We start from the raw sequence: 14,347 nt of genomic DNA, 5'->3' as shown, positions 1-14,347 counted from the left end.
TTTAGTATTTTAAAATTTCCTAGTTCTTGTTTGGAGATGCCTTAAGGCAAATTTTCAATGTAGTATGACAATGGACATATATCATGATTCTTATTAATATGTAAACTCCAATTTGCACTTGATATCAAACTAGAAATTTTGAAATTTCATTGTGAATGTTGAATGCTCAATGATGTGCATGTTTAAATATTTAAAGTTTAAATCATAAATATTTTAGTTTTCTTGTTTAAAGTTGAAAAATATACAAATTCACATATATTATAATTTATAAAATATAATATTTATATATTATATATAAAAATTATAATATACCCCCGACAAACCCACGCACCCTATTTCAAAAAGATGACATACCTGTCCCCGTCCCCATACTCATACTCGTCCCCGAACCCATGTTTCCCGGCAACATAGTTTAATACATTAAAAATCAAATTTTGATATACCTTGAGTTTGAATTTCCAAATTTTATCTTTCACTTGAGGTTACTTGGTCATTAAAGCAAATCTGAAATATATTATTGCATAACATAAATCAGATTTGTCGATTTTACAAAGTCGAGTGCTTTAGCATTATCTTAATCATATTCTAGACCTATCTCTAAAAATGAGGGATTGTTTCAAAGTTCTCATATCTAGAACCAAATGGTGATTTAACTTAAGTTTGTTCTTCAAGGATTTATATTTCACTTGGGTTGTTCTTTACATTTACAAAACTGTAATTTCATCTTGAATTTCATAAATTAGATTTGTAAATCAACTTTTTGAGCATTATCCCACGTCATTGAAAGAGTTTGAGCAAGCAGTTTTCACCACTAATGCTCAAATCTGGAAATTTGCCTTCACTAAATAACATAAACCAGGTTTGGGTTTGATCCACTCAACCCTTAATCACTTTGCATCTAAGTGGATTTATGTGATTTATGTTTACATTAAGGCTAAATCTACTTGTATAAGACATTACATTACTAAAGCATTAATCTTCTATATCTACATATATTTTTTCATCTTGATTTGATTTTTTCAACAAAGTAAGCCTTTGCATATTGTGGTTAAATCATATTAAGATTTAATTTCTTAAGGCCCATATAATCATTGTGTAATTGAGGGATACCTCACTTGGCCAGTAGAGAGCCCACCAAAAGTGAAGGAAGAAGTTATATTGAGGTGAAAGTAAGCTGGACAATTGGCAATGATCTACTTTATAGAGCTTGGAATGGAGCTTTCTCAGCCACATGCCCTTTTGCTTCTAACTCATGTAGATCTCTTGGCTTTTGCTCTAAACAACTTGGCAAAAATGAACTTTTTCATGATTATTCTGTTGTTTGTGTAGATTGTATTGTTTCAAATGTCCATATAGAATATTTTGTTTGAGAGTAAGTTTCTCTTCAAGACAGATATTGAAAACATATGACACGTAAGGCAATAATACAACATTGGCACTCTAAACATTGAAACAACATGGTTGGCTGAAGACAGATATTGAACAGAGTACTATTTTGTGTGATACATGCTCTATCTAAAAGAAAATTATAGTCTAGGTCTGGAGTGGGCAGAACATGTTATGAAAAGAAAATTAATACAAACATGGTTGCTGAGAAACGATTTTGAGGTGTTTCAGCTACAAATGAAGTAATTTGTAATTCTTTTTGGTTCTTTTTCGTATATTTTGTCAAGTTTACATAATGGATCCATGCTGGAATTGCCATTTTATAGTATACATATATTTTTATTTTAAAAATGAAACTAACTATTCCCACGATTGGCATGTTTCATTGAAATGAAGATCTAGGATTGCCAATCCGTAGACTTGATGGAGAAGAATATGTATCAGTTATTGATGAATTCATGGAAGCAGTTTTTGCACGGTGGCCAAAAGTCATAGTGCAGGTAACTTATCAATGTGAAATTTAAGTCTTTGTAAGGAAGCTTCTTTAAAGTAATATGAAATAGCAAAATTGTTGAAAAGATTTTCATTTTGATGTAGTTTGAGGACTTCCAAAGCAAGTGGGCTTTCAAATTGCTACAACGGTATCGAAATCAATACAGAATGTTTAATGATGATGTTCAGGTACGATATTTGTTCATCTCAAGTGTGTCTAATATTAGATATTTTATTTCTTTTGACATGAAAATAAATGTACATGTGAGGTGAATTTGATGAATGTTAATTATCTAAGATTGCATACCAATAGGGAAAAGACTTTGAAACAAGAAGTGATCTGATACATGGTAGAATAATTTAGTTAGACTTCTTGTAGCTCAAAATCTCACCTAGGAGGAAAAGTCCTGACTCCTAACCCAGCGAGAGAGGCAAGAGGCAACTCTTAGGAAAGCCACCCATTGTCACCTTAGTGACCTTGCCTTACTCTTTAAACTATGGAAAGGGTCCTAGTCGAGTGGGGAGTCCCTAAAGGTCAAGCCAAGTCAAAATCATTGAGTGCCCTAAGACTTGGTTTGACTAAGGCTTTGGTAAGAATAAGTCTACCTACTCTCAAGAGGAAAAACTCAGAACTCTAGATGTGAGCAAGAGCATCTCAAATTGCCAATTATGGACAAGCTTTAATGTATTAATCTTTAGACAAACTATACGTGCTGAAAGTGATGCTTGGAAATAAAATGAATATTTATCATGCATAAAGTAAATAACACGTATCCAAATTGCACCAGGAAACTTGAGGCATGTATATCAATGAAAATGTATCCAAAGGAAAGAACATAAGAACAATCATAATGTGTTAAACTTGTCTAGGTGAGAGATGAGAAAGTATTTATGCTATATAACACTTCATATCACCATAGATACATCAATATCTAAAACAATGACCATACAACCTTGGATATCCAGATTTAAAAAAGAGATTTAGGTGCAATGAAGCAAGTCGCTTCTTTTATCTCATCAATAATTTGTCTTCTTTATGTTTATATACTATAGAAACACCTCAATTCTAACACAATTTTATGTGAAATGACCTCAAATTAATGCAAGAATAGCTTTTCACCACGCGTTTTCCCAGCATAAATTTAGGAAAACAATATAGATAACGAGTCTTTAACAATTTTAAATTTTCCATAAAACATTAGGGTTAGATTCTATAATATTCTAACTAGAAATTTACAGTGAAATACCAAAACATGAATTGGCTACAGCACAACTATAACATGTAAAATCTGAACACATTACATGCAGTACCAATTAGAACTCCATAATGCAGAAATAATGAATCTAAGCCATTTTATTGATAATCATGGAAATCTGAGTACAAATGGGATGGAAAGTGTGCACCTATGTAATGTTCCAAATGGAAAATTAACAGTGATAATCAAGCGAATGCAACAAATTCAACACAATGAAAATGTACATAGATCAGAGAACCAGAAATGAGCCAGAAACACCAAAATGGGCCAATTTTATTATATAGTTAAAGGAGTACAAAATAGATTGGAGTGAGTGCACATGGGCTTGCTTAGATCAAGCTACAAGCCCCAGCTGGATGAATATCAGCTGCCCAAACGATGCAGGAAGCTCCCCAACAAATGACTGCACTGGCCCTTGAAGAAGTACACTGCTGGCTGAGTTGGGACCCCTGTTTGACACCCCAAATCTGCCCATAAAATGCTGCCAAATTATTTCTGAGATCCTTGTCAAAAACCAAGAAAAACCCAGAAAGGGTTTTGGAAAATTCTACCGACCATCTGGGACCCAAAATTTGAGCTCTCTCTGAGTCTCCACCCCATAGACTGCCAAATAATTATGTTGTTGGGAGCACCAAAACTTCCCCAAAAATTATGCAAAATTAGGAGCCAACTCCTTGACCCCTGACCAACAAAACCCAAAAATGTTTTGAGCTAATTCCAACCTCCCGGAATTACCCAAAATTGGTATTACGCCCTTCTGAGTAAAGACTGCGTGTGAGAATTTCTAAACTGAAATTCTACTGCAGCAATTGATTTATTTCACCTACTTATTATTCACAATAAGTTATTTACAAAATCCCTTCAGCAAATACTAAAATAAATTCTACTGCAGTTATCACACGATTACCTAAAGAAAAATACATGCACAAGAACCAATCACATTAACATAGTTGTTTTCGAACAATTGTTCTTGGAAAAACCCAATGCGGGAAAACCGGTGCAGCAGATGAGGGCTTTATTAATCTTCAATAGCAATTGCTTTTACAAGGAATGATTTTACAGAGAAACTGAAAGAAAACACCTGAGACTTTCCCTTTGAGACTTTCTGACACTTTGGAGACCCTGCTCCCACTCCTACGTCACCTCTGCGTCACTCTACGTGGCTCAGCGTGGCTCTGAGTGGCTTTGCATCCCTGTGCGTCAGCCTGCGTGAGGGCTACTCTCTCCTTTGGACTGCGTCTCTATCTGAGCTGTCTCCCATTGTCCTTGCGTCACCTCCTCCTCAGTCACTGACTGCTGCTGATGCCCTCCTCTTCCTCCACCCTGCAACTCTCCCTATGAAATCAATCTCCTTCTTGAGAATCGATTTTCCTTGAGATATTGAGTATCTGTCGGTGTGTCTCCAAATGATCCTCAAGTATTCTCTTATACTTTTCCTATTGATATACCAACGACCGAGATTAAGTCTCTAATCAACGGCTAAGATTAAAATAGACTTGATCCTTGTCTCCTAGAAGCTTCTCACCCTTATCTTTATTAATACCCATTAATATTTTTATTTTCCTATGTTTAAACTTTGGAACCCATTAAAAATATTAATTATTTTAATAACTCCTCATTCGGGTGGAATTTCTCAAAATGATCGCTGGGTCTTGGAGATCTCATGTGCCTTAGCCTCTCCTCCAAATTTCAAGGCTAGCGCACATCCGATGCTACCAAAAATCAACACTCCCTCTTAGCGAGGAATGTGCTCTAGCAATGCTTTCACCATAGAAGTATCACACTGATCTTCAACATCGGTACCTGTGCTAATGCTTAGCCTGCTGCCCCACATCCACTACACTGTTGCTTCCTATACTGCTGCCCATGACACTGCCACTGCCACTACTACCTCTGTACTGCAGTTCCCTCTCAATCATGCTGCCTATAGCACTGCCACTGCTAATTGCTGCACTGCAACTCCCAACACTTATCCATTTCTGCTACTGAAATGGATTCTTCACCATCTCCATTTTCTCTCTAAAATAAACGAACTTTGTTCTTCCTAGAGCCTTGGTGAGGATATCTGCCACCTGTTCTCCTGTGGGAGTGTCCTCAACTGTACTGCTCCTCGTTGGACAAAGTCTCTGACAAAGGGACACCTGATAACAATGTGCTTCGACTGATCATGAAATACTGGATTTTCAGAGAGCTTGATGCAACTCCGATTATCACACAAGATCCTGGTCGCTTCCATCCGTCTCCTGAATATATTCACAAGCAATTTCCTAAGCCATATGGCTTCGCACGAAGCTGTGCTAGCTGCCATATATTCTGCTGCAGCTGAGCTCAAAGCCACGGATTTTTGTTTCCTACTACACCAGGAGGTCATTCCTGATCCAATGTTGAAACAGTACCCAATTGTACTTTTCCAATCTACTGAACTTCTAGCCCAATTTGCGTCAATGAACCCACTCAACTTGATGCCATTGCCTCGGGTGTACAATAGTCCATGCTCCACTGTTCCTTGTATGTATCTGAGAACATGTTTGGTTGCTGCCCAGTGCGCCCTCTTGAGTTCCACCATGAACTGACTAAGGGTGTTGACAGCGTAACAAATGTCTGGCCTGGTATTGACCAGATACATCGGGACCCTATAAGCTGTCTGTACAAGGTGGGATCAACGTCTTTATCTTCTTATGCATCAATCTTCTTCTAGTTGGTGATCATTGGAGTAGCCATAGGTCTACAGTCCTGCATTCTGAATCTCTTCAAGGTCTCTGTAGCATATCTCCCTTGTCCAAGGAAGATCTCACCCTTCTGCTGCCAAACATCCAACCCTAGGAAATAATGGATCTATCCCAAATCCTTCATGTTGAATTGTGTGGCTAGGTTCTTCTTGCAGTCTTTGATGAGCCTAGGTGATCCTGTGAGGAAAAGATCATCCACATATAACACTAGGATTAGAGGCTCATTCTCTATGACAAGGTAGTAGAGATTAGGGTTTGCGTCACTGTTGACGAACCCCATCTTTTGCAAGTAGCCATCAATTTAACCGTACCATGCTCTAGGTGCCTGTTTAAGCCCATACAAGGCTCTCTTTAATCTACATACATGAGATTTCTTCTCATGTGTCTCAAAACCCTCTGGCTGTTCAATGTATTCTGTCTTCTATTATCCCGTTCAAGAATGTCATCTTGACATCCATCTGATGAATCTCCCACCCCATCTGAGCTGCAAGAGATATCACGGTTCTAATATAAGTATACCTGGTTACTGGGGAGAAGGTTTCTCCGTAGTCTATCCCTTCCTTCTCAACATACCCCTTAGCCACAAACCTGACTTTGTATTTCTCCACACTCCCGTTTGCAGCATATTTGACCTTGTAGATCCATCTCGAACCTACCACTGACCTGTCCTGAGGCCTAGGTACCACTTCCCAGACATCATTGACCATTATAGAGTTGTATTCCTCCACCATAGCATCTACCCATACTTGATGCTGAACGACCTCCTGAAAACTAGAAGGTTCCCCAACCTGAGCTACTAAGGCCTAGTATCTGTCTGGCTGTCTTCGCTCCCTTTTATTATTCCTGGGTGCACCAATGAAGTCCTCTGCATCCCGTAGAATCTGTCAGAGTTCCCGGCTTGTTCTTCCATTGGTAGTAGGTACATCTACCATCTCTTCCTCTTCTTGAGATTCCTCCTGTTCTGAAGCTTTGTCTTCAGGAGAATTTTTGGTACTAGTTTTTGCTGGTCGAAGTGGTTGGACCAACGGCTCGTCTTTCGACTGCTCCTCGGAAGGCATTTCTCGGGATTTCCTGAAAGCTCTGTCCTCCATGAACTTTACATCCTGTCGAACTACTACCTTCCTACTCCCTGGAAGATAGACTCTATATGCCTTAGCATTCTTGCTATATCCCACAAGATATCCTTTCTCAACAGTTTGATCTACTTTCTTTCTCTTTTGTTTGGGTATACGACAATATGCTAAACTCCCAAATATCCTGAAATGACTGAATTCAGGGGTCTTCCCATTGAAGACTTTTTCTGGAGTGATTTTGCCCAATGCCCTGTGTGGAGTCCTGTTCTGGACATAAACTGCCATGTTGCATGCTTCTGCCCATAGGAATTTAGGCATATCCTAATCATGCAACATTGCCCTAGTTGCTTCCACAATAGTCCTGTTTTTCCTTTCTGCTACTCCATTCTGCTTTGGATTGTAGGGAGCTATCCACTCTCTTTTGATGCCTTCCTTAGCGCAAAAATCGATGAATGTAATATTCCTAATTAGCCATGGAATATTCGATTTTGCTCAATTTTGCCTTCTATAGTTATTTATAAATAAAAAGGTGAGGAAAAGGGGGACATAACTCACCTTTAGAATAAAGTCACTCCCTAGTAGCACAACGTTGTGACTTAAGGGGAGCCAAGGGGGCCAAAGGACCACACAGAGATGGGGCCCACGCAGACACTTGGCGGGACTGCGCAGATGGAAAGGAAGACATGGCAAGAGAGGGATTACGTTGGAGGAGGTTAGCCTTGGGATTGAGAGAGACCAACGCTATAAAGGAGAGAGGAGCCTCCTCATTTTGGCATTCGATTATGTTGCATTTGAGCTAGTCACTTCGACTTAGAGCACGCTGGCTGTTTAGCCTGTCTGCAACACTGTTTAGTGCATCAAGTGTCTCTGTTCGGAGATCTCACCTTTAGCCCCGGGGGACTTCAAGTGCCTGCTTGGGCAAGGTAGTTTTTAGCAGTCTTTGCAGGAGGATTGATGTTTGGAGTGAGGAACTAAGCATTTTGGATAACTGCGCAGTCTTGAGAGAGGGACGCAGTTCTTTGGTGGGAGTTCCGGATTGAGGGTTTTGCAGAGGATTTGAGCTGGGAGATTGAGCAAGGGATCAGCTCTTGCATATTGAAGGGTTTTGGCAGAGTTTCGGGCTGAGTTTTGGTGGATTCTATTAAGTGGCAGCGCAGAGTCTTGAGGGACAGTGTAGATCCCCAAGGGGGTGATTTTCGGGGGTCGTCTATTTCAAAAAAGCTTTCTGGGATTTTCTGGGTTTCTTGAGTAGAGTCTGGTTCCAGAGTTTCAGCATTTTCTGAGGAGGGGAACATCCCCAAATCCTCATTTGATTTCCAGTAGTAGCAGCAGCACGGTAGTTCTCCAGCAGCGTGGACGTAGTTTAGAGAGAGGCTATTCCTTTGCTATTCTGAGTGTATTTCTTCACTTGCCTTGTGCAAGTCTAGGTGCCATCTTCTTGATCACCTCCTGTACTCATTCCATTACTCAGTATAATAAATTGGCTTAGCATTTCTCTCTGCATTTCTTGAGTATCTGCTTGTATTCCATGTTTATATTATTATATGTTGCATCACTATTATTTTCTTTTCCCGATTACTGTATCATTTGCACGTATTGGGTTGGAGTTTTCTTAGGTTTGAGGGATATCCCTGAAACGGGATATTACAGTGGTATCAGAGCATAGATCTGGCTTAGCTTGTGGAGCTAGCAATCTATGACACCGTTGGAAAAGCCCTACATCTGTTACAGAGATAGGAGATACAGAGACACTGGGCGTAGGTTAGAGAACACCTACGGAGAGGGGGACTGTGTTCCAATTGTGAACGCAGAACAGGAGGAGCTTGTGGTGGACGCAGAGCAGGAGGATCCAATGGCAGATGATGATGGGAAGAAATTTGCAGACATGCTCCTCAAATCACTGCAGGATCTATCGAGGCAGATCGAGGTGATGGGGCAGAGATTCACGGCAGTGGAGGCTAGACAGCGTGAGAGCCCACGAGTTTTCCAGGTTGGAGAGGGATCGGGTGCATCTCACCATTTGCCAGAGCAGGGTGCCACTCAGTGTGATACTACTCAGCAGGTGGCCTCACATGCCCCTATACGCTCTACCATGCCCACTTTCCTAGGAGCAGATACGGGGGCCGGAGCACAGCAGGAGGCAGAGCCCGGTCATATGGGCGATTATTTTGCAGAGTACCAGGCCTATGGGCAGGAGTTCAGGGATGCTCTCTCGTTCAGAGACTTTTTTGAGCTCCAGCGGGATAGTAGACCCCGTGACCATCACAGAGGATACCAACATTATCATGATGGAGACACCCACCGCACAGCTAGTAGATTTCACTTGCCTACGTTTGATGGCTCATCAAATAGTTCGGCAAAGTCTTGGGTGGAGAAGCTGGACATCTATTTCCAGCTTAACCAGATGTCGGAGACGGAGGCCATCAAGGTGGCGACATTACATTTGGATGGTGAGGCCCAGGACTGGTGGTTCCATGGGTTGGTTACACTCGGACACTCCACAGTGACGACATATGCCGAGTTCACCAGGAGACTGATAGAGAGGTTTGACCGGAGGGATCCGGAACAACATTTTGTTGAGCTGACGAGGCTCAAACAGACCGGAAACCCAGAGACCTACATTGCAGACTTCTTGAGGGTTTCAGTGATGGTGCCCGATCTATCCACGACATGGAGGATCTACATGTATGTTGAGGGGTTAGCAGAGCCACTTCGGGGTCTAGTTAGGTCCACTAGACCAGCCACACTCCAGGATGCTATTAGCAGGACCCGGGACTTACAGGATGCCTTACCCAAGACCCGAACACCTTACCCCTAGAGACAGGCTTTCCAACCTAAGGGGAAGGATGTGAGGATTCCGCCTCCAAAGGGGAATCCAGGACGAGCACAGATTGATGATGATGCCAGGAGGGAGTTGAAGAAGAAGCGATTGTGCTTTACCTGTCAGGAGCCGTGGGCACCGGGACATAGATGTGCTGCTGGCAAAGCACATTTTATTGAGGTCTTCTCTGAGAGCAGCAGGGAAGAGGATGAGGAGGATGATGTGGAGGCAGGAGGTAGTCATGCCACGCAGGATCATTTGCCACCTCCACCACCAACAGCAGGTGGTGCAGCTTTTGCACCTACCGAAGGGGCCCTTGCAGCATTGCGAGGAGTTCCCAAGTATTTGATGCTGCGCGTACGGGGGACAGTACGTGGCCAGCGAGTATCAGTTTTGGTTGACAGTGGGGCAACCCACAACTTCATCGATGCACAGATGGTTGAGCGGAGAGGTATACAGACAGAGAGCTTCGATGGATTTTCAGTTTTGGTCCCAGGAGATCAGACCATGGTGTGTGCTCGTTATGTCCCAAAGTTATCAGTGACGATGGGCACCTACACACTGACTGACCACTCTTTTGTGGTCGATATTCCGGACACCAACATGATATTCGGTGTTCAGTGGCTTATCACTCTAGGGAAGGTCATGACAGATTGGAAGACCCTAGAGATGGAGTGGGATGATGAGAAGACAAGGAAGCATGAGAAGATACGGGGACAGCACACATAGCCGCCTCAGACTATTTCGGCTCATCGGATGGAGGCAATCTTCCGGAAGGGAGACATAGAGTGGGCAGTGGAGCTGCGTGCATCAGAGGTAGGCACTATAGGCAGACGGTGCACCCAGAGATACAGTCCATCCTTGACCAGTATGCCACAGTGTTTGGGGAGATTCCGCCAGGACAGCCGTCGGACTGGGGGTTTGAGCACACCATTGAGCTCGAGCAGGGCATACAGGCAATGATTACTACCCTCTATAGGCATCCCAAGGCCTATCTGGATGAGATTGAGCGAGCCATTCAGGAGTTGCTGGCTCTTGGGCACATTCGGCCGAGCACAAGTCCTTTTGCTTCTTCCGTGGTGTTGGTGAAGAAGAAGGACGGCACAATGAGGATGTGCATTAACTAAAGGGCCCTGAACAAGAAAACCCTGAAGAACAGATACCCTATACCCAGGATCGATGAGTTGATGGATGAGTTGAGAGGGGCATGGTTCTTCTCAAAGATTAATTTGAGATCTGGGTACCATCAGATTCACGTGAGGGAGCAGGACATTCCCAAGACCGCCTTCAGGTGTCACTATGGGCACTTTGAGTTTTTGGTGATGCCCTTCAGGCTAACCAACGCCCCAGCTACATTCCAGTCTTGCATGAATCACATCTTCCGCAGTCACATGAAGAAGTTTGTGTTGGTATTCTTTGATGATATACTCATTTACAACAAGACTTGGGAGGAGCATCTCCAGCACATTGAGACAATGTTGCGCATCTTGGGGGAGCAACTGTTCTATGCCAAGCTCTCCAAGTGTGAGTTTGGATTGACGGAGATGTTGTACTTGGGACACATCATAGGGGTGGATGGAGTGAGAGTCTACGAGGAAAAGATTAGGGCCATCAGAGATTGGCCGGAGCCGAGGAACGTGACAGAACTTCGGGGATTCATTAGTATTTGTACTTACTACCGGAAGTTCGTCAAGGGTTTCTCACAGCTTGCTGCACCCCTGACAGATTTGATGAGGAAGGGGGCATTCAGTTGGTCGGATACAGCGTAGCGAGCCTTTGACAGGCTCAAGGAGGTGATGAGCAGCTGCCCAGTGCTTGTATTGCCAGATTTTTCACAGCCATTTGTTTTGGAGTGTGATGCGTTGGGAGCAGTGTTGCAGGAATCGCCCCCCCCCCCGGAGGATCCAAACCCGGAACCGCGGTTCGGAGCGAACCGTCTCGTTCTGCTGTAGAATAGCCTCACGCACTAACACGACATTCCTTTGTAATGCTAGAAGGTCAGCATGAAACTGGTGGAACTGCCATGGGCATCTATCACCTGTAAAATCGATCACAACTCCAGATACCTCAGCAACTGTTGGCATCTCGTCCATGGGTGGTACCCCCTCAACGGACGGCTCTATGTGTGTAAGCTCTATCCTCTCCACCAAGGTGTCAACTGGGGCTATCAAAGAGGTCTCTAATAAAGGTGACTCCTGCTCCACACCGGGTATATCGATGTACTCCTCACCATCTTGTGGGCTCTTAGCATCATGCTCAACCTCCTCCTCAGGCTCCTGATATCTAAAGCCAGGTCTCCACCAGCAAAAGCGCCCCCTGGTCTCACCCTCTAACCATCTTTGTCCTGCCCGCTCCTTTTCAGGAGATCTGGTGCCCTAATCTGGTCACCTTTCCCCACATGATGTAGATGGATGCACCCCCACAGCCTGCTCACCTCTAACGTAAGGGTGAGGATGGGTTTGGTCTGTCACCCTCCTCAACTGGGCCAACCTCTCATCGTCCCAATGAATTCTACACCATAATTTCTGCATATTGGATTTCCCTTGAGCCATGGGTTTGTTTCCAGTTTCACCCGTCACTATGCACTCATACCCCAAAGCTTCAATGATATTTCAGCTAATTTCCCACAGTTGTGCCAAGATCATGCTCTGATACCACTGTAATGTTTTGAACTAGGAAAAATAGTGCTATGCAAAGCAAATAATAAAAACAACACCATAAAATTGAAACGTTCAATGCACACCCATAAAAAGTTTAGGAATAACCAACAACTAAGCCATTTTATTATAATTTGGAAGAAAAGTACAATAATGTGGAAGTGGTGCACTTGGGCTTGCCTCAATGGCAAGCGTGATCAAACCCAGGTGGTAATATGTCAAGCCCAGATGGCACAAATAACTGTCGCAATGATGCCCCGCGCTACCCTTATGAAATTGTGTTGTTTGCTACAAAGATGTTGCTGGAAACCCCACCTCTGGTGCTCAGAAAATTACAGGAAATTAACCACGACGTCTCCACCAAATACCCAAAATAACCTACGAAGGAATTGGCCAAATGTTAACCTCGGAATTTTGGCCCAAATTCCCCTTAGCTCCTCTAGTTGTTGAAAAAAAAAGAAAAAAAGGATCGAAGATCAAAGTTCAGTGAAAAAAGGATTGAAGATGCATCCTAAAATAAAAAAATTTGATGGTACAAGGGTCCGACCCTTGATGGTATAAGGTTGCTAAGTTGGGACCCTGTTTGACCCCTTAGATCTGCCCAGAAAATTCTATAAAATTAGGAGTGTGATCCTTGCCTAAAACCCAAAAAAACCTAGAGAGGGTTTCCCTTGGTTCCAACCTTCCAAAATTGACCCTTCATCACTTGGCCCTCCTCCAATTTCAAATTTTGTTGCGGTAACTGATCCTGTCAATCTTTGCTCTCCCAACTTCAGCAATCCTCTTCAAATGGCCCTCCAAATGATCTCCCAGCCTCCCATCTCCAAACTCCCCCGGATGGTGCTACCCCAAAGAGTCTCACTCAAATGACTACGCAGTCATGGAGGAGATGATGCAATCCTGCGTGTGATGAAATGAGAGTTGTGTGTAGGATGGCCCTCTTGTCTGTAGTTTCCCTCTATACTCTTGAAAATGATGAAGTATGCTCTTGTCTCCCCAACTTCCAAGAGTACCTCACGTTGTGACTATGCAATCCCTGCTGCTAGTACTCGACTTACTGCCACTGTTACTCGTCTCCCTGCTGCTGCTACGAACTGAGATGAAGAACTCCCTTCTAGGGCTGGCACTCGAAGTCCACCGAAGCAAGGGTTGAGATCTCCGCTCGAGGACACTCATGTGCTAAATAGCATAGTAGCCCAACTAAGCAGCTTGAGCAACTAAGATTGAGTTCAATATGTCAAAAGATAAGATATCCAAATGAGGAGAGTTGCCTTCCTTATATAGATTTCGTGGAGCATTTTTCCCTCCATTTTCCCTCCATCGTGGGTCCTTCACCTAAACCATCAATTTCCCCTCCATGCAAATCGAACTATGGAATGCGTATTCCCCTAGTATGGGTGCCCCCACGTATATTTAACCACATCGAATTAACTTCTACTAAATCTAGCCTCCTAATAAAATCGAATGGACCACATCACCTCTAAAATTGGCCCCAAAATGTAGAAATTAATATTGTTCCAAAATAATTTAGGAAGGGACATGACACTTAATCAAATGCAATGAAGAAAAAATTCTAGAGATATATTTGACATCTACTAAAACATTTCTCAGTCTAGAGCAATTAAATAATCTTTATGCTAATATGAGATAGTTACATATCAATATAACTAGAAAAAGCATCATGGAAATAATAACATAATGAAGCAAGTAGAAATATAAGAGCAAGAATATCAAGAAGTTACCATACACAAGGAGAATAACACCTCAAATGTAACCCCAAAGTCTTTTGTATTAAATTGCAAAGAGTGTACAATCCAGTAGAGTATCCTTAAGAACAATAGCTCGTATTCCAGGTTACAAAAATGAGAGCCAAGGCTCATTTAAATAGGCAAACGGGAGTCAATCCCAATGACCAATTCATCAAACAAGTGGC

General features: G+C 42.6%; 1 protein-coding gene across 1 annotated transcript in view; it reads left to right on the top strand.

The window, feature by feature from the left end:
* The window catches only part of LOC149239246 (NAD-dependent malic enzyme, mitochondrial-like), a 463,766-nt gene that overhangs the window by 240,191 nt on the left and 209,228 nt on the right, over window positions 1–14,347 (top strand). The window contains exons 7-8 of the mRNA XM_089373360.1: window positions 1,783–1,886; window positions 1,984–2,067. Coding sequence (XP_089229486.1) covers window positions 1,783–1,886; window positions 1,984–2,067 — 188 coding nt within the window. The remainder of the gene's footprint in view (window positions 1–1,782; window positions 1,887–1,983; window positions 2,068–14,347) is intronic.

This window comes from Pinus tabuliformis, chromosome 8 (assembly GCF_031772625.1).
Source record: "Pinus tabuliformis cultivar Carrire ecotype Pingquan chromosome 8, CPIR1, whole genome shotgun sequence".
In the NCBI taxonomy this organism is placed as follows: domain Eukaryota; kingdom Viridiplantae; phylum Streptophyta; class Pinopsida; order Pinales; family Pinaceae; genus Pinus; species Pinus tabuliformis.
The sequence above is the reverse complement of the archived record's forward strand: the minus strand, read 5'-3'. Positions and strand labels throughout refer to the sequence as shown.